The sequence below is a fragment of the Marmota marmota genome, unplaced genomic scaffold (genome assembly GCF_001458135.2).
Source record: "Marmota marmota marmota unplaced genomic scaffold, marMar, whole genome shotgun sequence".
Classification (NCBI taxonomy): domain Eukaryota; kingdom Metazoa; phylum Chordata; class Mammalia; order Rodentia; family Sciuridae; genus Marmota; species Marmota marmota.
The window spans coordinates 16,906,539-16,929,066 of record NW_026000048.1 but is presented as its reverse complement, the minus strand read 5'-3'; the positions used below and the strand labels follow the sequence as shown (position 1 = coordinate 16,929,066).

Genomic DNA, 22,528 nt, shown 5'->3' with positions numbered 1-22,528 from the left:
TTTTTTTTTTTTTTTTTTTTTTTTTTTTCTTTTTTAGTACTTGGGATTGACCCCAGGGATGCTTGACCACTGAGCTATATCCCTATTCCTTTTTATTTTTTGTTTTGAGACAGTCTTGATGAGTGGCTGAGATTGGACTCAAATTTGTGATACTCCTGATTCATCCTCCTAAGTAGCTGAGATTATAACATGCTTATTTTTCAAACACACCTCTTCTGTACATTGACAGTTTTTTCTTTCATTTCCCCCATAGTATCTATATGTTGCTGTATTTAAATCTGTATTTAACAGATTGTATTTAAACCATTGTTTATCTCTTAGAGGTGAAATGACATTCAGAGGGTTTGAATTCATTAATGGTTTCTAATTGTTGTTTTAAAAATTGTCCTTCATGTATTTATATTCTGTTAATAATGTATGTAAGTGCTCATTTCCCTTTAATTTAGGCAACATTGAATCTTATTAAAAACAAAACCCAAGCTGGGCACTATGGCTTGTGCCTATAATCCCAGGGGCTGGGGAGACTGAGACAGGAGGATCAAAAGTTCAAAGCCAGCCTCAGCAATTTAGTGAGGCCCTTAAGCAACTTAGTGAGGCCCTAAGCAACTTAGTGAGACCCTGTTTCTACTAAAATATAAAAATGGGCTGGATATGTGGCTCAGTGATTAAGTGCCCCTGGGTTTAATTCCCAGTACCAAAAACAAAACAAAACAAACAAACAAAAAAAACCCCATTTCTTGATGTATTATGTAAATCCAAACTTTTGTATTATTCCATGATTTGCTCTATATGACTTTTCTGTCTCTATATGTGACATTTTTGTATATTTGGCAGGTGTGTACCTTGCCTTTTACTCTCATGTACTTTGGAGATTATTAGAATTTGTTTGTCTTTTGGTTACTTAGGATCATTTACTATTAAATTATTCTATCTTTTATACCCTGGAAAAATAAAGCCCAGTATGGGAAGAACATAGATAGAAAACTCCTTTATTATGTGTTTTAAAGGGAGAGCAATTTTGAGGACAGCCTGGGCAACTCTGTGAGAGCCTGTCTCAAAAAATAAAAAGGCCTGAGAATGTAGCTAGTGGTATTTAATTCCAGTACTACATAACAAAATAAAAAAGCCAATATTGTTTTTTTTTTTAAATTTGTACTTTCTTAGCTTGTATGACTCAGTCTTGTATTCTAGTCTTGTTTTAAGTATTTACTGTTGCTACTACTCCATAACTACTCCATAACTTTTCTTTTTCACATTTATTATTATTTAAAAAAAATCAGGCCTTTATGAAAGGAGGGAGCGGGGTTAGACCTCTCTATAGTTTTACTAGTAGTTGGTTCATCTGGAAAAACTCATAACATGCATGGAATTAGATTTCATTTCTTGATCCCTCTTTTTCCCTCTTGTTCTCCCTTTCCTTCCCCTTTCTCCTTCCTCTACTTTACTAGACTTCCTTTAGCTCATCTATTTATTTGTATTTGATTGGTTCTTTTTACTTATATATATATATATTTACAAATATATATATAAAATTTGTACCAGAAATTGAACTCAGGAACGCTTAACCATTGAGTTGTATCCCCAGCCTTTTTTATTTTTGAGACAGGGTTCTGCTAAGTTGCTTAGACCATTGCTAAGTTGCTGGCTTTGAACTTGGCAGTCCTCCTGCCTCAGCCTCCCGAGCCGCTGGGATTATAGGTGTGCACTTCCATGCCCAGCCGTAATATGATTTTTTATAAAGAATACATTCCACATTGCCTCCACTTTCCCATCCCTTCACTTTGCCTCTCAATCTCTTCCTTCTACGATATGATCTTCATTTATGTTATCCTATATTTCCCTCCCATGAGAGAAAACATTCAACCTTTGAATTTGTGAGTTGGCTTATTCACTTAGTATGATATTCCCCATTCCCATCTATTTACCAGGAAATGCTATAATTTCATTTTTTTCTTTATAACTGAGTAGAACTCCCTTATATGTGTCATACCACTATTTGTTAATTTATTCATTTATTGACAGGCACCTGAGTTGATTTCATAATTATTATTGTGAATTGTGATGCTGTAAGCATTGAGGTGGCTATATTGCTATAGTATTCTGATTTTTTATGTTTTGGGAAACTACCAAGGAGTCGGATAGCTGGGTCATACCCACCCTACAACTTTTAGTGGTTTATCAGACAGGGCTCAACAGGGACAGTTTATCTTTCTTCCATGTGGTATCTAGCTGGATTTATTCATGAAGCTACATTAAGTTGGTAGCTGGCTTAGGTGTTCATTGTTGGTTTTATTCACATGTCTGGGACTAGGTGCTGCTGCCTGGAGGCCAGTGTCCCTCATTTCTCCCAAATATTCCTTCTCATTCTTTATTTGGCCTCTATTATCAGGGGAATGTGGAATGGTTCTTTATGTGGTGGTTAGGATCTAAAATAGCAAAGGTAGAAGCCATGCAAATCTTTGGTTTCCTGAATTTGTACATCGTATCCTGCTGAATCAAAGCAGGTCTTGTAACTAACTCAGGTTAATGCAGTGGGAAAGAGAATGTTTTACGATTGGAGGAACAATATCCTATTGCAAAGAATGGGAAGCATGATTCCCTGGGAGCCATCTGCCACAATAATATAACTTGAGGATAGAAAAGTTTCCTCCACAAAAAATAAAAAGTATTATAGTGTTAATTTGTATTTTCTGTTGCAACAACATTAACATTGTGGTCAGAAAATATCTTATGCACTTCAGAAGTAAAAGTGAAGGAGTAATTGGGGGTGTGATAAAACATATATCCTTAATTTTCATGCATTTTGTTCTGGTATATAATCTCTTTTAGGGCAGAGACAGATAAATTAATTTTTCATGCCTGGAATAGATTAAGTCCTTTGAATGGTTAAATTTAAACATTATAAGAAGTGAATAAATTCAACTAAGTCTTTAGTAGCAAATTTGCTGGGTGCAGTGGCACACACCTGTAATCCCTGCAACTCACAAGATAGAGGCAGGATGATTGTAAGTTTAAAGCCAGCCTTAGCAATTTAGTGAGGCCCTAAGCAACTTAAGCCCTGTCTCAAAATACAAAAGGGCTAGGGATGGAGCTCAGTGACAGAGTACCCCTGTGTACAAAAAATAGATAAATATCAATACTGTTTTTTATATTAATTCAGTTTTTAAAATATTTATTTTCTAGTTGTAGTTGGGCACAATATCTTTATTTTATTTATTTATTGTTATGTGGTACTGAGGATCGAACCCAGGGCTTCGCATATGCTAAGTGAGTGCTCTACCTCTGAGCCACAACCCCAGCCCATTAATTCATTTTTAATGGGGCTGGGGATCAAACCCATTGCCTCATCCATGTTAGTCAAATGCTTTGACACTGAGCTCAACCCCAGATCTCCATACTGTTTTTTTTAAACCTGTCTGATTACAACAACTAAGAACATTTAGGTTAAAATTCTTGACATGAAACAAAGTTGGGCTCCTAATATGTAGTTGATTTCTCATTTAATTAACTTTCTTTTTTATATTCAATTAATTAGTGTAAGTACTTTGAAGCACACCTAACTTTTGTTGTTGTTGTTGTTAGAGATAACTAATTCATAATTTTGTGAGTAAAGTATTTCTTGCCTAAGTTTCTATGCCCTGATCTCCAGTTTTTGGGATATGGAATTATATGGAAGTGGAGAATGTGGTACTTTTCAATGTGATAATACATGTGAAGGGCTATACAAACTTGAAAGTGCTGTTTATAAAAAGTATTTGTGTGTTTTTTTTTTTAAAGAAAAAGTATACATTTTGCTAAATATAAATGTAGCATTTGTTTAGTAGTATTGTTTTAGATTGATCAAGAATAAGGTGGATAATTCATTTAAAAATAAATTAGTTTTACTTATTTATATCCAAAATTAGATGATTTTTTTGGTTATTCTTTGTCAGAAGTTAGTTTTTGATAACGTTTTAAATTACTATATGGTTTAAAAGAATCTCTGCATTGCATATGTATGAGTTATGATTTAAATTTAAATTACTTCTGTTTATTTTTAGAAATATAAAGAAAAAGACAAACACAAACAAAAACACAAGAAGCAACCGGAGCCATCACCTGCATTGGTTCCATCCTTGACTGTTACTACAGAAAAAGTAAGTTTGAAGTATCTAATTATGTGCTGACTTTTAGCCCAAGAAGTGTTTTAACTCTCAATGTCCTGATTCCTAATTTTTCCCACCCACATCTTAGTCCTTTGTGCCACTTTCTGTTTATTCTATACTGTCTCCAAAGACCAATGAGGATAATAAGTGGGAGGCTCCATTGAGATTAAGAATTTGAGTGTGGGGTAGGCTTAATGTACCTGTGATTTTGTTGTCTGGCTTCACCACTTACTGATGGAACCCTTAGGTTAATTTTTCTCTCTGTAACTCAAATTTTATTAGCTGTAAAATAGGGGAAATAATTAATGTAATTGAATAAGATAATACATCTAAAGCAATTAGAATGGTACCTGGTTCATAGTAAGTATTTCTTAGCAAATATTAAGTATTATTAAGGTTATTATGTGGTTAATATGAAAATGAATATAGGCAGGGACAGGTGGCTGACAAAGAGAAAGCAAGTGAGAAAATGCAGTAGGAAATGAGGACAGAGTGACGGGTTATATATACTAGTGTAAGGGCTTTTGTCTTTTAGTTTGGGTGAAAAGCAAGCAATTGGAGAGTTCTGAACTGAGATGTAACATGGTCTGACTTGAATTTTGAAAGAACTTATGGCTGTATTTTCATGAATAGAGAGTCAAGAATAGTAGGGAGGACATTAGGAGATTGTTGGCAGTAATTTAGTGGAGATGGTGGTAATAGTGGAAGAGGTAATGAGAGGTGATCAGATTCTGAATACAGCGAAAGGTAGAACCCATGTGACTTTTTACAGATAAGTTACAAGATCAGAGAGGATCCATATGTGATTCCAGAGGTTTTGATCCCTGATAAATAAAAGCAATGGAGTTGTTAACGAAGATAAGAAAGACTTTGAGTGTAATAGGTTGTGGGAAAGGTGATGAATTCAGTTTTGTTGTATATTTGGGTTTTCCATTGCTGTCTGAACATACTACTGCAAATTTAGCAGTTTAAACAACATTAACTTATGTCACAGTTTTGTAAGTCAGAAAGGCTGGGCTCAAGCTGGTTCATTTACTTCATTTAAAGGTCATCAAAGTGTTTGATGGCCTGTGTTCTTATCTGAAAGAATCTGCTTCTGAAGTTCATTCAGGTTATTGATAGAATCTGTTTCCTTGTGATTGTAGAATCAAGGTGCCCATTTCTGTGTTGGATATCAGCTAGGAGCCCAACCTACGCTTATAGGGCTTCTATGAGGTCTTTGCTTTCCTTACTACACAATCCCCTCTACCTCCCCTTCATCTTGGAACCAGTCATGACATGCTGAATTTTTTCACATTTGGAATCTCTCTGACTTTCCTTCTGTTGCATCTCTTTTGCTTTTAGTCAGAGAATTCTCTCTTTTTAAAGGGCCCATGTGGTAAAATTGAGCCTACCCTGAAAAAATACAGAGTAATTTTCCCTTTCTTAAGATTCATGAGCTTAGAAACTTAAAGTTTCTTTTGCCATATAACATAAAAATATTCACAGGTTCCAGGGTTTAGGATGTGGATATAGTGGTGGGCTATTCTGCGTACATTTGATATATTAGGGTTGAGGTATCCGTTAGACATCTAAATAGAGATACTGACTAACCAGCTGTATGTATACTTGCCAGTCAGGAAAGGGGACCAGACTTTGGATATAACTTTGGGAATTTTATGCATTTGAAGTTACTTAAAGCCATGAGACTAGATCACATCACCAAGGCCTAGGTTAAAAGGTCTGGAAGAAATGCAATAAGCAAACTAAAATAATAGGCCAGAGTTTGGAAGAAAAACAATAGGATGCAGTATGCTGGAAACCAAGTTAAAGGGAATGTGTGTCATATAATAAAGACTGGCTATAGATTTTTTCAAGTGGAGGTTATTAGTGACGTTGATAAACAGTTGTAGTGTGGTGGAAGCAAAAGCCTGAATGGAGTGGATGTAGGAGAGAATGGGAGGGTCAGACAGTATAAATTATTGTTTTCAGGAGCTTTGCCAAAAAGAGGAATGGTGATAACTGGTCAGGGAACTGGGGGTAAAAAAGGATATTTAAAAAAAAAAAGAGTAAAATTTTTTTTTTGAAATTCTCTTCTGATAAATAATAATTTTTTTTTGTGTGTGAGATATAAGAAGCAATGTTATCAATTGTAAGAATGAGATGAGCATTATAGATTTGAGCAGACAAAACACAGATAATTTACTATAATAATGGCAAAGAAAATTTACTAGGGGAATTTAGTCTAATTGTTTGGTTTACCATTTGAGGATCATGGTCAAGAATTTTAAATGAAGCAATTTTGCAGAGTTTTTAATTTTTCTCATTTCTGGTCTGCCTATATACAGCTGTGGGCACAAAGTAGAATTTAGTCAGGTTGTTGTTTTATTATGTGAATATACTGAATGGGTTGAGTGTGAGTGCAAGGAGAGTTATACTGATGGGTCATGATATTTAAAGTTAATAGATAGGGAAATGAGGATAATAGAAGATAAGAGATAATAAATAATGAAATTAAAGGGTTGTTGGAATAGAGTAAATTGGAAATAGGTGGTAGTCAAGAGAGTAGGTTGTGCTAATGGAGATTATATAGTGATAACAATTATTAGTGAAAACAGAATCTAGGTGATGACGAATATGAGAACAGAGAATAAGATGACTGGAGGAGAGTCTGTCAAGGAGCCGAGAGTTTGGAGACTGTCTAAGAAGTAAGATGGGAGTAGTGTAGGGGAGTCATAGTAATATAGTTCTAAAGTGGTGGTTGGAAAAGTTTTTGTCAAGGACTGGATACTAAGTATTTTAGGTTTTGCAGAACATACTGTCTCTGTCTAGTACTCAACTCTATGCTGTTATACCACAGAAATAATAATAGGCAATTTGTAAATAAGTGGATCTGGCAGTATTCCAGTAAAACTTTATTTATGGACACTGAAATTTAAATTTCATATATCATGAAATGGCCCTATTGATTTTTTTCAACCTTAAAAATATAAAAATCATTCTTAGCTGTTGAGCTGTGTGTACAAAAACAGGTGAATGATCAAAGGGCTTGTACTTTGCCAAATTCTGCCCTAACAGTGAGGCCTACTGTGTGATAAGGTCTGGTGACATGAGATTTTATACCTGGAGGGTTTTAGAGAAAGAGGCTTACAGTTCGAATCGCATAACAAGGAAACCTACCTATTCTCCCTATCCAGTGATAAGAGCTATGGGAACAAAGTAGTCATCATTTATTGAGATAGCCACAGTGGACAGGGTGGTCCCAAGTATTTGTTGAAGCAAGAATCTGAAGGGGATGTTTAGAGAAAAGATTGAGTTACGTAGCACCTTATCCAGATGACACTGCGTTCCAGAGAGCACAATGGAAAGTTTCAGCTGTCAAGAAGGATGTGGAAGATATGGGTGTAAGAGGGTATGTTTAGAGCTGATAGGGAATTGACCTGGATGGTGTCTTTTGGTTTAGTGACATGAACAGGGGTAAAACCATAATTGTTAACGCTGGTAGACTTAAGGCAGGTGTGGTCTTGAATACTTTTAAGGGTTAGCATGGTATGGTAATTTGGGCTTCATGACCCTGATGGATGATGTAAGACTTGAGCCATAGCTTCTTTTCAGGGGAAAGATGTCATTTTAGTGTAGATTTACCACATTTATCTTTTATTGATATAGATCAGGGAATGTAAGTGTGAGTTTTATTCTTTGAGTTTCAGGGCTACTTCAAGACTCTATTTAATGTTTGTAAAATACATTTTAATAAAAAAGTCACAGGGAACTTTAATTCACTAATGTGATTTTTAAATGCCTGTATTGGTAGCTAATTTTTTTGTTATTTCTTCTTTCTTTTTTTCTGGTACTGGGGATTGAACCCACTGTTTCTGCATGGTGAGCAAGTGCTCTACCACTGAGCTATACCCTCAGCTCTGTCTTTTTAATTTTTTGGTATTGGAGGTTGAACATAGGGGTGCTTTACCACTGAGCTTCAACCCAGCTGTTCTGTTCTTTTTTTTTTTTTTTTTTTTTTGATAAAAAGGGTATACTTATTTTTTTAAAAAAAAATAATAAGTATACCTTTTTATCAAATTAAAACTTTTTTTTTGTTTGCAGATAAGTAGTCCTTTAAACAAAACAGAATGCATACAGAATTGAGGTTTTTGTTTATATATAAATTATCCACACTAACAGTGTTATAATATTGAAGGGATAAAAAGTGGTGATGGAAGAAGTAAAAGTTGGGATGCATGGGAGATTTGGAAAATAATTTTTAAGCTGTACTCCAAATCCTTTCTACTACATATTTGAAACTGTCAATAGCATAAACTAATGTTTTAGTTTGCTAAGGCTACTATAACAATAAGTACCAGAGATTAGATGGCTTAAACACAGATTTATTTTCTCACTGTTCTGAAATTGAGATGATGGCAGCATTGATTTCTTCCAGGTGTGATAAGGCAGAGATCTGTTCTAGGCCTGTCTCTTTGGCTTATAGATGGCTATTCTACTTGTGTTTTCACATCTCTCTGTGTGTATTTTTGTGTGTCCATATTTTCTCTTCTTGTTAAGACACCAGTCATATTGGACTAGTCTTAGGGACAGGTGACATGATTTGAAATCACTTAATACGTATCCTCCATTCTGATCAGAATGGTCTTTTTTACCAAGATCAAATCTATTATACTAAATCTTATCTTTGGATCTTGCACTTCCTGCTTTCCCTTACCTCTGCAAAAATCTGAATTAACCATGTTTTATTTTTTAAGTTTTTGCTATTATAGTGCTAACATATTCACATTTACTTCTCACAATCCTATGTGCTGGGTATAAGATCCATTTTATAATCAGAGAAACAGAAGTTGAGAAATGTTAAGTAATTTACTTCAAATAATTACATTAACAATGAAAAGAAGAGCAATAAGAAAACTAATTTTTTTTTTTTTTTTAGAGAGAGAATTTTTATTTATTTATTTATTTATTAGTATTTGGCGCACACAACATCTTTGTTTGTATGTGGTGCTGAGGATCGAACCCGGGCCGCACGCATGCCAGGCGAGCGCGCTACCGCTTGAGCCACATCCCCAGCCCAAGAAAATTAATTTTTAGATTAAATCCCAACTGTTCTTGGATTAAATAGTCTTAACCTAATAGCCAAATAATAACAAACAGGGATTTTCAACTTTTTTTTTTTAGCCCAATGTTCAATATATAAAACTGATGANCCCTTTTTAAAAAAAAAAAAAAAAAAGTTTAGGAATATAGCTCAATGGTAGAGCATCCCTGGGTTTAATCTCCAGTGCCAGGAAAAAAAAAAAAATCACATTTTACTTCTTTATTCTTGAAGTTTGCATCAAGTTTTAATTGTATTTTATATATACAACTTTTAACCCTTTTGGACTCTAAACATTTTTAAGGTTAGAAATTAGCAACAAGAGCTGGGCACAGTGATGCAGGCCTGTAATCCCAGTAGCTAGGGAGACCGAGGCAGAAGGATCACAAATTCAAAGCCAGCCTCAGCAATTTGGTGAAATTGAAACCCTGTCTCTAAATTGTATGTGTGTGTGTGTGTGTGTGTGTGTATATATATATATATATATGGCTACGGATGTGGCTCAGTGGTTAAGTGCCCCTGAGTTCAATCCCCTATAGAAAGAAATTAAGAAATTAGCAACAAGCAAACAAATTCAGTGTGATGTCATATTAAATGTAGCATTACTGTGATCTTTTAAATACTATAACTATAATACACTAGCATAATATTTTCAAACAAGCCATTTATAACCATGGTAGTGAATGACTAGTGATACATGAATAAATAAATATTGTTAAGAATAAATTGGGATTTTTTTTTTATTAATCACTAAGATTATTATCAGAACGAGCATAAAGGTATAAGAATACATAGCTTTTTGTGACTGACTTTGGGGTATTTATGTTTGTGGGTTTTGTTTATTGGTACTAAGTTCTTACATAAAAAAGGATTTGATGGAACACATGGGATTTGATGTCTGTAGGAACTTGTTTTAAAGAGTTCTTTAATATGATAAGAACAGGGCTGGGGTAGAGCACTTGCCTTGCATGTGAGACACTGGGTTTAATTCCCAGCACTGCATATAAATAAATGAATAAAGGTTCATCAGCAACTAAAAAAAATGATAAAAACAGGTAGAGATGGCTTGTATCTTTGACTGTGGTTGCCTCTGCTTATATTCCCTATTTATAGTCTTTGTAGACTTTTTGAACCAGTTTTCTCCATAGTACAGTAGGATATTGCCAAGGAAGATAAGGGGAGAAAGTCTTTGCTCTTGACCTAATGAATAGATTTGCTTAGTGTTAGTTATTTTTCTAAAAAATATCTTAGATGCATATAAACCACAGTTCACAGTGAGGTTGTGCATGTCTGTAATCCTATTACTCAGGAGGCTGAGGCAGGAAAATCTCAAAATAAAAAGGCTGGGGATGTAATTTAGATAGAGCATCTGTGATTCAGTCCCCACTACTTGAAGAAAAAACAAGGTGGTCTTTATTCAGTATTTTACTTTTCATCATTATTATAACTTAGTTGTTTTTACCATCTTTGTAAATAACTCACAATTTTAAGTCTTAAAATTTGGATAACTTTTAAATGTATTTTTTTCCTCAGCATTTTTTTTGTACACCAGATACTTATCAGTTTTCTTCAGTCTCTTCTTACAGTTCTTTGGGAGAGAATAAAGAAGGACCTAAATTTTAAGTATACCTTTAAAATTATTTGTTAACTTTCATATATTCATATATATATATTTTAATTTAAAGACAAGTGCTTTTCTCTTTATTATTAAAAATGGTCTTATAAATAGAGTGGCAAGGTTCATAAGTTAAGAAAATTTAGGGTTTTAGTTTATGATTATAATAAATTTAATTATATACATTGAAGTCCAAGTAACCATAAATGTCCTTTTCATATTGTTTTTGTAAGACTTTTTAAAAAATAGTTTTTAGTTGTCAATGGATCTATATTTTATTTATTTATATGTGATGCTTAGAATTGAATCCATTGCCTCACACATGCTAGGCAAGCACTCTACCACTAAGCCACAACCTCAACCTCAAGACTTTTAGAGTATAGAACAAAACTATTTTTTGTAAAATAATTTCTTTGTGATGTGTAAGTTTTTACGTGTTTGTTCCTTTTTGTTTTTTTCCAGGGATGGGAATTGAATTAGGGCCTTGCACATGCTAGGCAAGTGCTCTATGACTACACTACATTTCCAGTCCTTTTAATTTTATTTTGAGGCAAGGTTTCACTAAGGTGCCCTGTCTGGCAGTGAATTTGGGATTCTTTTGCTTCAGCAAAAATAATTGGTGGGATTACAGCATGAACCTCCTTACTTGGCCATTTTAAATATTTTTAAAAGATCAAAGAAATATTTAGAACTTTTAAGTTATAATGAAATCCAAATGTCAATTTTAACCACTTCATTATTTATTTATTTATTTACTTGCTTACCTGTTTATTTAATGAATTTTTATTTATTTATTTTTTAGTTGTAATATCTTTATTTTTATGTGGTGCTCATGATCGAACCCAGGGCCTCACATGTGCTAGGCAAGCGCTTTACCGCTGAGCCACAACCTCAGCCCCACTTCATTATTTATTGAAACATCTGTAGATACATACTGGGAGTTGAACCCAGGAGTACTTTGCCTCTGAACTACAATCCCAGTCCTTTTATTTTTTATTTTGACACAGGGTCTCCCTAAGTTGGGGTGAGGCTGGCCTCCCAACTTGCCAGTTTCCTGCTTCATCCTCTCAAGTTGCTGGGCTTACACGCATGTACCAACTTGCCTGGGTATCACTCTGCATTTTTAACAAAAGTTGTTATCACTTTGTTCTTTCCCTGTATTATTTAGTAAGATAATTGTATTCGCAATCTAAACTTTAAATTTTTAGAATTTTTAAATTTGTAAATTTTTTTTAATTTTGAAGAAACTGAATCTGACAATAAAGGTATTCAAAAATTTAATTCAGAAATTTAATGTATCAAATACTTTGAATCTTTTGTTAACCATTATTGAGGTATAATTGATTTGTAATAAGTTACATATATTTAAAGTAGAAAATTTGGTAAATTTTGATATAAACTATCTCCACAATCATAGACAAAAGTTTCCTTATGATTCCTTTTAATTTCTTCCTCCCTGTCTTCCTGTTCCCACTCCTGCTCTATCACCGACTGGTCCACTATCACTAAATTAGTTTTAATTTTTCTAAAAGATTAACAATTGGAAACATACATAGTGTGAACAGTTTTATTTTGGACTAGCTTATTTAACTTAGCATAATTATTTTGAGATTTATCTATGTTGTGTGTGTTAATAGTTCATTCATTTCTATTGCTGACTACTGTTCTGTTATATGGCTATACCATAGTTTATCTGTTCTATAATTGATGGACATTCAGGTTGTTTCCAGTTTAGAGTTATTAAAAATAAAGCTGCTGTGAACATTGTTACAGTCATTCACACACACACACACACACACAAGCTTTCATTTCTTTTGCATATTATTACAAGGATTGGAATACCTGGGTATTCGTAATTTTTTATGTTTTCCTCTAGATGTTTTATATTTTTAAGTTTTATGTTTAGTTCTATGGTCTATTGTGAACTAACCGGTTTAGATTAGGTAGAGTTCATCCTTCAACATTGTCGTCTCCTCTCCCCGGAATTTGTTTGTTTTTTTGTAGTTTGTTTTTGTGGCACTAGCAATTTAACCGGGGGCCTCAGAGCATGTTATGAAACATTCTGTGACTGAGGTACATCCTCTGTCAGTTCTTTGCATTTTTAGAATTTTAAAATAAGATTGTCAGTTTGTAGAAACTAGACTGCTGACATTTTGATTGAAACTGCTTTCAATCTATAGAATATTCTTGAGAGAATTAATATCTTAATATTGAGTCTTCTGATGCCATTATATCACTGTATTTATTTAAGTCTTTAATCTCAGAAATGAGTGTACAAGTCTTGTACTTTTGTTTTTTATTTTTGGCTTTATTGCTAAACATTTTGTTAATTGATGCCATTGTAAGTAGAATTTTTTAAAATGTCAATTTCTGATTGTTTGCTAGTATATAGTAATCTAGTTGATTTCTTCTTGTTGATCTTATCTCCTGCAACTTTGTCAAAACTCTTCTATTCTAGGAGGTTATTGATTCCATAGGATTTTCTTAATAGATGATCATGTTATCTGTGAATATGATGATTTTACTTGGTTCTTTCCAATCTAGATGCCTTTATTTTGTTTCTTAGATCTACCAGAAACCCCAGTGTAATGTTGAACAGAAATAGTGAGAGTGAATTTTTTTTTTTTTTTAACATTAGGGGGAAATATTCAACTTTTAAGTGTTACATATTATGTTGAAGAAGTTTTAGTTTGCTGAAAGTTGTTTTTGGTCCTGGGGATTGAGTCCAGGGTTACTTAACTACTGAACCACATCCCCAGCCTCCACCCCACCCCCACCCCCCGCTTTTTCTATTTTGAGATAGAGCTTCCCTGAAAGTTTTTTCCTTTCATTTTTAAAATTTGCTCTAATTAGTTATACATGGCAGTAGAATGCATTTTGACAGGTTGTATAAAAATGGAGCATAACTTCTCATTTCTCTGGCTGCGCATGTTGCACAGTCACACTAGTAGTGTAATCATACATGTATATAGGGTAATAATGTCTGTCTCATTTCACCATCCTTCCCATCCCCACACCCGCCCCCTCTGCACAGTCCAAAGTCCCTTCACCCACCCACCCCAATCTCCTTATGGGTCAGCATCCACTTCTCAGAGAAAACACTTGGCCTTTGGGTGTTTGGTTTGGCTTATTTCGCTTAGCATGATATTCTCCACGTCTATTTCTTTACCTTCAGATGCCATAATTTTGTTCTTCTTTAAGGCGTTAATGTTCAATTGTGTATTTGTACCACATTTTCTTTATTCACCCATCTGTTGAAGGGCATCTAGGTTCATTCCGTAGTTTAGTTATTGTGAATTGCACTGCTGTTAACATTGATGTGTCTGTGTCACTGTAGTATGCTGATTTTAAATCCTTTGGGTATATACCAAGGAGTGGGATATCTGGGTCAAATGTTGGTTTCATTCCAAAGTTTTTGAGGAATCTCCATATTGCTTTCCATAGTGGTTGCACCAGTTTGCAGTCCCATCAGCAAATGTATGAGTGTACATTTCCCCCCACATCCTTGCTAACACTTCTTCCTCCTCCTCCTCCTCCTCCTCCTCCTCCCCCCTCCTTCCTTCTCCTTCCTCCTTCTCCTTCCTCCTTCTCCCTCCTTTTTCTCCTCCTTCCTCCTCCTCCTTCCTTCTTCTTTCTTTCCCCCTTTTGGTACCAGGGATTGAACTCAGGGGGACTCAACCACTGAGCCACACCCCCAGTCCTGTTTTGTATTTTATTTAGAGACAGGGTCTCAACGAGTTGTTTAGGGCCTCACCATTGCTGAGACTGGCTTTGAACTTGCAGGCCTCCTATCTCAGCCTCCCAAGCTGCTGGGATACAGGCATGTGCCACTGTGCCTGGCCTTGCTTGTATTCTTCTTCATTTGTATACAACTGTCAACTAATGTATGTATATAATATTTGTTGCCAATGGACCTTTTTTAAAATTCTATTTATATGGGGCGCTGAGAATCCAACCCAATGCCTCACACATACTAGGCAAGTACTCTACCACTGAGCCACAATCCTCCAACCCCTTGCTTGTATTCTTCTTCTTCTTTTTTTTTTTAAATGTTTATTTTTTAGTTGTAGTTGGACACAATACCTTTATTTTATTTTTATGTGGTGCTGAGGATGAAACCCAGGACCTCACTCTTGGGCTAGGTGAGCGTTCTACCACTGAGCCACAACTCCAATCTTTGTTTGTGGTCTTGATAATTGCCATTCTGACTGGAGTGAGATGAAATCTTAACAGTAGTTTTTGATTTGCATTTGTCTAATTGCTAGAGATGATGAGCATTTTTTCATGTTTGTTGAACAATTCTGTTTCTTCTTCTGTGAGGTGTCTGTTCAGTTCCTTAGTCCATTTAGTGATTGGGTCATTTTGTGTGTGTGTGTGTGTGTGTGTGTGTGAAGTTTTATGAGTTCTTTATATATCCGGGAGGTTAGTGCTCTGAGATGTGTGTCGTAAAGATTTTATCCTATTCTGTAGGCTCTTATCAGCTGTGGATGTTGAATTTTGTCAAATATTTTTTCTGTATTTTAAAATTAGATATATTGAAATGATTACATGGAGTTTTCAGTATGTTAATATAATGCATTATATTGGATGATTTTCTAATGTTAAAAACAACCTTGGATTCTTGAGATGATTGTTACTTGGTGTTGATGTTGTATTATCATTTTTTACTTATCATTAAATTCTTTTTTTTTTAATTTTAAGGAACTATTAACATCTGTGTTTAAGAGGGATATTGGCTTATGCTTTTCTTACAATTTTTTGTTTGGTTTCAGAGTCAAAGTAATGCTGACCTTCTTAGAATGAATGAGTTTTAAGTATTTCACCCTTTCTTTTCTAGAAGAGTTGGTATAGATAGGTTTGTTATTATTTCTGTCTCTAGGCCTGACTTCTGAACACTTCTAAAGCAGTTGAGGCTAGGAGTTCTCTTTTTTTAAAAAAATTCATTAAAAAAATATTTTTAGTTGTAGATGGATACAATACCTTTATTTTTATTTATTTTTATGTGGTGCTGAGGATAGAACCCAGTCCCTTTCACGTGCTAGGCAAGTGCTGTGCTTAGCCCAAGCTAATTTATTTATTTCATAAATTTATTTATTCTTATACCCTGGGATTGAACCCAGGGGCGCTTAGCTGCTGAACCACATCCCTCACTAAATGGGTGAGGCTGGCCTTGAACTTGTGGTCTTCCTAACATAGCCTCCCGATGTGTTGGGATAGGCATGTACCCCACTACCTAGCTTCCACGCCAACAAATTTGATAACCTAGATGAAGTGCACCACTTCCTTAAAAGACAGTCTTCCAAAATTCAAACAAAAAGAAATACATTACTGAATAGGCTTATGTCTATTTTTAAAAATATTAATATTTATTATTGTTAATAAAAATTAACTAGCAGTAATAAATATTTTTTTTGGAATTTTTTTAATATTTATTTTTTAGTTATTGGCAGACACAACATCTTTGTTTGTTTGTGGTGTTGAGGATCGAACCTGGGCCGCACGCATGCCAGGCGAGCGTGCTACTGCTTGAGCCACATCCCCAGCACAGTAATAACAAACATTCTCATACTCAGGCACTGGTTACAAATGAAAAGGACATAGATGGGTATATTCTCAATCTGTGAAGAAAATGTTCCTGAGTTTCGGCCTAGTTCTCCAGAATTGCAGAATCCTCGCCAGGTAGTCTGGCCTCTGCATGGAAGCTTCTTAGGCTGCATTTTAAGTGGAGAAATCTTTCCTATTTTCTGTAGGTCAACACCTCCAGGATTTGGCGCATTCTGTATTGCACATTTACTGAAGTCAATTTGTAAAGAATGGTCAACTGTGAGATCTGTCGGACAGGCAGGGTGGACTTTTTTAGCATCACCTCCAAGAGTTTTCACTGCTTCCCTCATAGCAGCAAAATCCACCATTGCTGGTATTCCAGTAAAATCTCAAAGAAGAACACGGGCAGGGAAGAAGGGCACTTCAACAATGCTTTGTTTGGTTTTCCAGTCTAAAATGTTCATAACATCTTCCTTTTTCATTAAAAAGTCATCACAATTTTGTACAGCAGCTTCCAACAGGACCCGTATTTAGTAAGGCAGAACATCATACTTGGTGCCTCCAAGTTTAGGTACATTGAAGAACTTCTTACTTGAATTGCCATTTAATGTTTCAATAAGGTACTCAAAGGCATATCCTGCACTTGGGGCGTCCATCGCCAGAGACCATATTATCCCTGCGGGGAGGGGCCGGCTGGGGGAAGGAGGGAGAGGCTGGGCCGGGAAGAGGGGGATGAAGACAGGCGGACTGGCAAGGAAGGAAGGAAGGAAGCAGTCTCCCAATAGGCTTATGTGTATTAAAGAAATTGTATCAATCACTGATAATCTTTGAAAACAGAAACTACCATGCCCAGATGGGTTTACTGGTGGATTCTACCAAACATTGCAGAAATTATACCAATTCTCAGGGCTGGGGTTGTGGCTTAGTGGTAGAGCGCTTTCGCCTAGGACATGTGAGGCACTGGGCTCAATCCTTAGCATCACATAAAAATAAATAAATAAAATATAGTTATTGTGTCCATCTACAACTAAAGATATGTGTGTGTGTATATGTATGAGTGTATGTATATAATATATACATGTTTTTTTTTTAAAGAAAGCATATCAGTTCTCTCCAATCTCTTCCAGAAGACAAAATCAGAAGGAATACTTCGTAACTCATTCTGTTATGCTTAATATCAAATATGCATCACCTAATATCAGAGCTACATGAAAGCATTAAAGAACACTACAATTCAGTCTCTTTCCTGAATAAAAATGGGAAAGTCCTCAACAAAATATTAGCAAATCAAATCCAACATGTAGAAAAAGAATTATATGTCATGACCAAGTGGGATTTATCACTGGTACTAAAGTTGGTTCAACATTTGAAACTCAGTATAATATATCACATCAACAAGCTAAAGAAAAATCAAGTGCTCATGTCAACAGATGTGAAAAAGGTATTTGAGAAAATCAAACTCATTCATGATTAAAAACTCCTAGCAAACTAGAAATAGAGAATTTCCTCAACTTTAGATAAAGAACATGTACAAAATTACACAGCTAACATCATACTTAATGGGTGAGAAACTCAAATCTTTCTCGCTACAATGAGGAAGAAAAGCAAGAATATCTGCTCTTACATCCTAGTATGGATGCCCGCACAAAAACCTGCATATGGATGCTTATAGCAGCATTTTTCATAACTACAAAATCAAAAAAGTTGATACAACTAATTTCAGCGGGCAAATGGATAAGCTTTTGTGTTCAAGGCTTATGCTAAAAAGAAATGAGCCAGCAAGTCTGGAAAAAAATGCGTTTAAGAAACTGAACTATGAATTACCAAGTGAAAGGAACCAATCTTAAAAGGCTGCATGCTATCTGATTCCAATTAAATGACAGTGTGGTAAAGGGAAGAGTAACCAGTGAAGAGATTGGTGGTTGCCAAGGGTTATTTGGATAGAGGGACACACAGATAGAGCACAGAAGATTTTTAGGGTAGTGAAACCACTCTTTAAGATAATAAAATGGTGTATACTAGATTGAACACATTAGAGTGAACCCAAAAGTAAACTATGAACTTTGGGTGAGAATGATGGGTCGGTAGATTCATCAGTTTTAACAAATTTTACCACTCTGGTTGGAGATCATATAAGAGTGGGGATAGAAAGATATGTCAGAACTTTGTGCTCAATTTTACTATGAATCTAAAAGTTCTAAATATAAGATTTAATTTTGTATTGCTTATATTAGAAAAAGGCCAGATAAATTTTATCACCTTCTACCTTAAAGTTTTAGAAAAAGAAAAACAGTAGAAAGTGGGAAAAAAAATCACACTATTAATTAATACAGAACATAAAAATGCAGAAAAATCAATCAATGAATCCAAAAGTTTTATCATTTTAGAAGATAAACAGAATTCATAAACCTTTAGCCATATTGATCAGGGGAAAGAAAGGGTGAGGAGAAGGTAAAAATTACTGAAGCACGCTCAAGAAGTAAAAGTTGGGGATATAGCTCAGTGAATGCCTACCACTGGGAGAGAAAGATAAATTTTTTAAATAGATGTAGATAACCTAAATAGTCCTATATCAAAGAAACTGAACTGTGGTTAAGATCCCTCTCACCATGTGTGGTGGTGCACATTTGTAATCCCTGTGACTTGGGAGGCCAAGGTAGGAGGATCACAAGTTTGAGGCCAGCCTCAGCAATTTAATGAGGCCTTAAGCAATTTAGTGAGACCTTGTCTCAAAAGAAAAAATAAAAAGTTCTGGGAATGTGACTCAGTGGTTAAGCACCCCTGGGTTCATTCACCCCATTGCCAATGTTTTGGTGGCATGGAATCGTTCATAGTATTCCTTTTTAATCCTTTTGTTATTTGTTAAATCTCTTTATGTTGTCTTATTATCATTTTAATTCTGTTGTTAAGTGCAAGGAATATATGACTTACATGTTTTCAGATTTGTTAAGATGTGTTTTCAGTTCAGTTATATCATTAACTGCTTTTTTACTTGTTGTATCTGTCCGTTTTGGATAGAAGAGTGTTAAAGTTTTCAACTACAGTAGAGATTCATTTATTTCTCCTTGCAATTCTATCAGTTTTTGCCTCACATATTTTGATGTTTTATTATTAGTCATATACACTGGAATTATTGACACCTTTATCATTATATAATATCCCTCTCTATCCCTGTTAAATTTCTTTACTCTGGTTTATTCATATTTAATATTAAGTACTCCTGTTTTGGGGATGGGGGAATTAATGTTAGCATAGTACATTTTCCTCCATCTATTTTCTTCAGAGTGTGTATGCCTACATTTAAAGTAGGTTTCTTGACACTAGTATGGCAATATGTAAATCAGTGGATGTGTAACTGATGTGATTCTGCAATCTGTATACAGGGTAAAAATGGGAGTTCATAACCCACTTGAATCAAAGTGTGAAATATGATATATCAAGAACTATGTAATGTTTTGAACAACCAACAATAAAAATTAAAAAAAAATAAAGTAGGTTTCTTAAAGAGAGAATATACAAAATAGGAGAAAATCTCTGCTAGCTTCTCTTCTATCCTTAATATTCAGAATATATACAAAGAACTCCAAAAAAAAAAAAAAGAAAAAAGAAAGAGAGAAAAGAAAGAACGAACAAGCGAGTGAGCAATACCCTAATAACCCAGTTGGGCAAATGCACTAAACAGATGTTTTTCAAAAGAAGAAATGCAAATGACTTAACAAATACATGAAAAAATATTCAACTTCTCTCTTATAAGGGAAATGTGGATGAAATATATGCACACTGAAATTTTATTGTACGCCAGTCACTATAGTAGTTATCAAGAATACAATAATAAACAATAATAAATGCTGACAAGGATGTAGAGAAGAAAAAAGGAGCATTTTTATATTGTTGGTGGGATTATAAATTAGTACAATCACTATGGAAATCAGTATAGATGTTCTTCAGAAGTCTAGGAATGGAATTACCTTAAGACCCAGCTATATCACTTAGTGGCGCGCCCCTACAATACCAGCAACCTTAAGAGGCCAAGGCAGGAGGATTGTAAGTGTGAGACCAGCCTCAGCAATTTAGTGAGATTCTGTCTCAAAATTAAAAAAAAAATAAAAATAAAAAATAAATTTTTTTTTTTTTTCCCCCTAAATGGGCCTGAGATGAACTTCAGTGGCAAAGCACCTCTGGGTGCACCCGTACATGTGCATGTGTGCACATGTGCATCAACACACACACACAAACACAATCATCATGCTGTAGCAATACATGCATACCCATGATTTTTTTAAATAGCACCACAGTTCACAATATAGCCAAATTATAGAACCAGCCCTGGTATCCATTAGTCAATGAATATATAAAGAATGTGGCATATAGACACAGTAAAATTTTATTCGGTCATAAAGAAAAATGAAATTATGTCATTTTCAGAAAAATGGATGGAACTAGAGAATATTATTATTTGGCAGAATAAGCCAAACCTCAGAAAGTCAGTGGTCGTATATTTTCTGTGCGTATGTGGAGGATAGGACAAAGGGAAGCAAAGTTGGAGGTAGTAGAGAAATCTTATGAAAATCAAAGGGAAATTAGTATGGTAGAGGAACCAGGACCAGAGGGAAGGAGGAAGAAAGGAAGAAGGGAAATACTCTGGAATGTTATTGACCAAATTATATTGTCAGATAATTGTTTGTATGAATATGTAACAACAAATCCTATATAATTAGTTCTTGGATTTTTATGGGGTCATCTTTGTTTTCTTTTGGAGTATTTAGAGAATTGATGTTTAAGGTGATTCTTGATATAGTTGGGTCAATTGTGATCATAGTTTTTTAGTCTTTTCTATTTGTTGCCTTGTTTTTGTTCACCATATTTTTTTCTGCCTTTTGTGATTTTAATCAAGCATTTTAAATGATTTTATTTTTTCCCCATTTTTTTTTTTAGGAAATCAGTTATGCTTAAAATTTTTTAAAAAACCTTTTCAAGTAGTTCTAGAGTTTGCAGTACAACTAATCTAGTCCACAGTAGTGTAAGTACTAGTCTGAGTATTTTATAAACAAATGTTCCCAATAGTCTGCCTTCAGTTCCTAGTATTATTGCTGCCTTTCATTTCACACATACATAAACTACATGTGCATGTATATAACTAATCATGTACATTGTTCCTATTATTATTTTGAACAACTCTTACTCGTTAATAAAAGTCACCAGGGACAGTGGTACATGTCTATAAACCCAGCTACGCACAAGGATGATGCAAGAGGATCACAAATTTAAGGCCAGCCTGGGCAATGTATTGAGCCCATGTTTTGAAATAAAAAATTCAGAAGGCTAGGGATATTATTCAGTGATTAAGTGCCCCTGGATTCAATCTTCAGGATACACACCCCCAATCAATTAAAAAATAATATAGAACTGAGAGTACAGCTTACTGGTAGAGGGCCCCCCACCCTAGCAAAAGTTTTTGATTTATTTTCACTTGTTTATTTTCTGATGCTCTTCCTTTTTTAATGTAGGTCCAAGTTCCTGACATATTGTCCTTTGTCTTTTTTGAAAAATAAATATTTTTTAGTTGTTAATGGACTTTATTTTATTTATTTACATGTGGTGCTGGGGATTGAACCCAAGGCTTTGTGCATGTGAGGCAAGTACTCTACCAACTGAGCTATATCCCCAGCCCTTTAAATGTCTCTTGAAGAATAATTTACTAGGGTATAGAATTCTAGGTTTTTAGTGTTTTTTTCCCTCAACATACTTTAAATATTTCATTCTATTCTCTTCTTGCTTCCATGGTTTCTGAGCAGAAGTTACATGTAGTTCTCATCCTTGTTCCTCTATAGGCAAGGTGTCCATGTCCGTCCCCCACCTCTCTTTTTTTTTTTTTTTTTTTTTTAAGAGAGAGAGAAAATATTTTAATATTTATTTTTTTTTTAGTTTTCGGCGGACACAACATCTTTGTTTGTATGTGTTGCTGAGGATCAAACCCGGGCCCATCCCCCCTCTCTCACATACACTTCTTTAAATAGTTTTTTTTTCCCCCTGTATGTGTTTGTTTTCTTCAGTTTGAATTTATACCAAGTGTAGAGTTGCTTTGTTTTATTTTTGTATTTATCTACTTGGTGCCCTCTGAGCTTCTTTGATCCGTGGTTCAGT

The 22,528-nt window shown here is 34.7% G+C and overlaps 1 protein-coding gene and 1 pseudogene across 18 annotated transcripts in view; one reads left to right on the top strand and one right to left on the bottom strand.

Moving 5' to 3' along the window:
- The window catches only part of Mllt10 (MLLT10 histone lysine methyltransferase DOT1L cofactor), a 193,185-nt gene that overhangs the window by 97,218 nt on the left and 73,439 nt on the right, over positions 1 to 22,528 (top strand). For all 18 annotated transcript variants that reach the window (XR_007351102.1, XM_048812728.1, XM_048812723.1 and 15 more), the window contains one exon: positions 4,041 to 4,136. Coding sequence is in view for 17 of the 18 variants with exons in the window: in XM_048812728.1 (XP_048668685.1) it covers positions 4,041 to 4,136 (96 nt within the window). In the remaining variant the exon portion in view is untranslated. The remainder of the gene's footprint in view (positions 1 to 4,040; positions 4,137 to 22,528) is intronic.
- Positions 12,206 to 17,549, bottom strand: LOC125619576 (annotated as a pseudogene).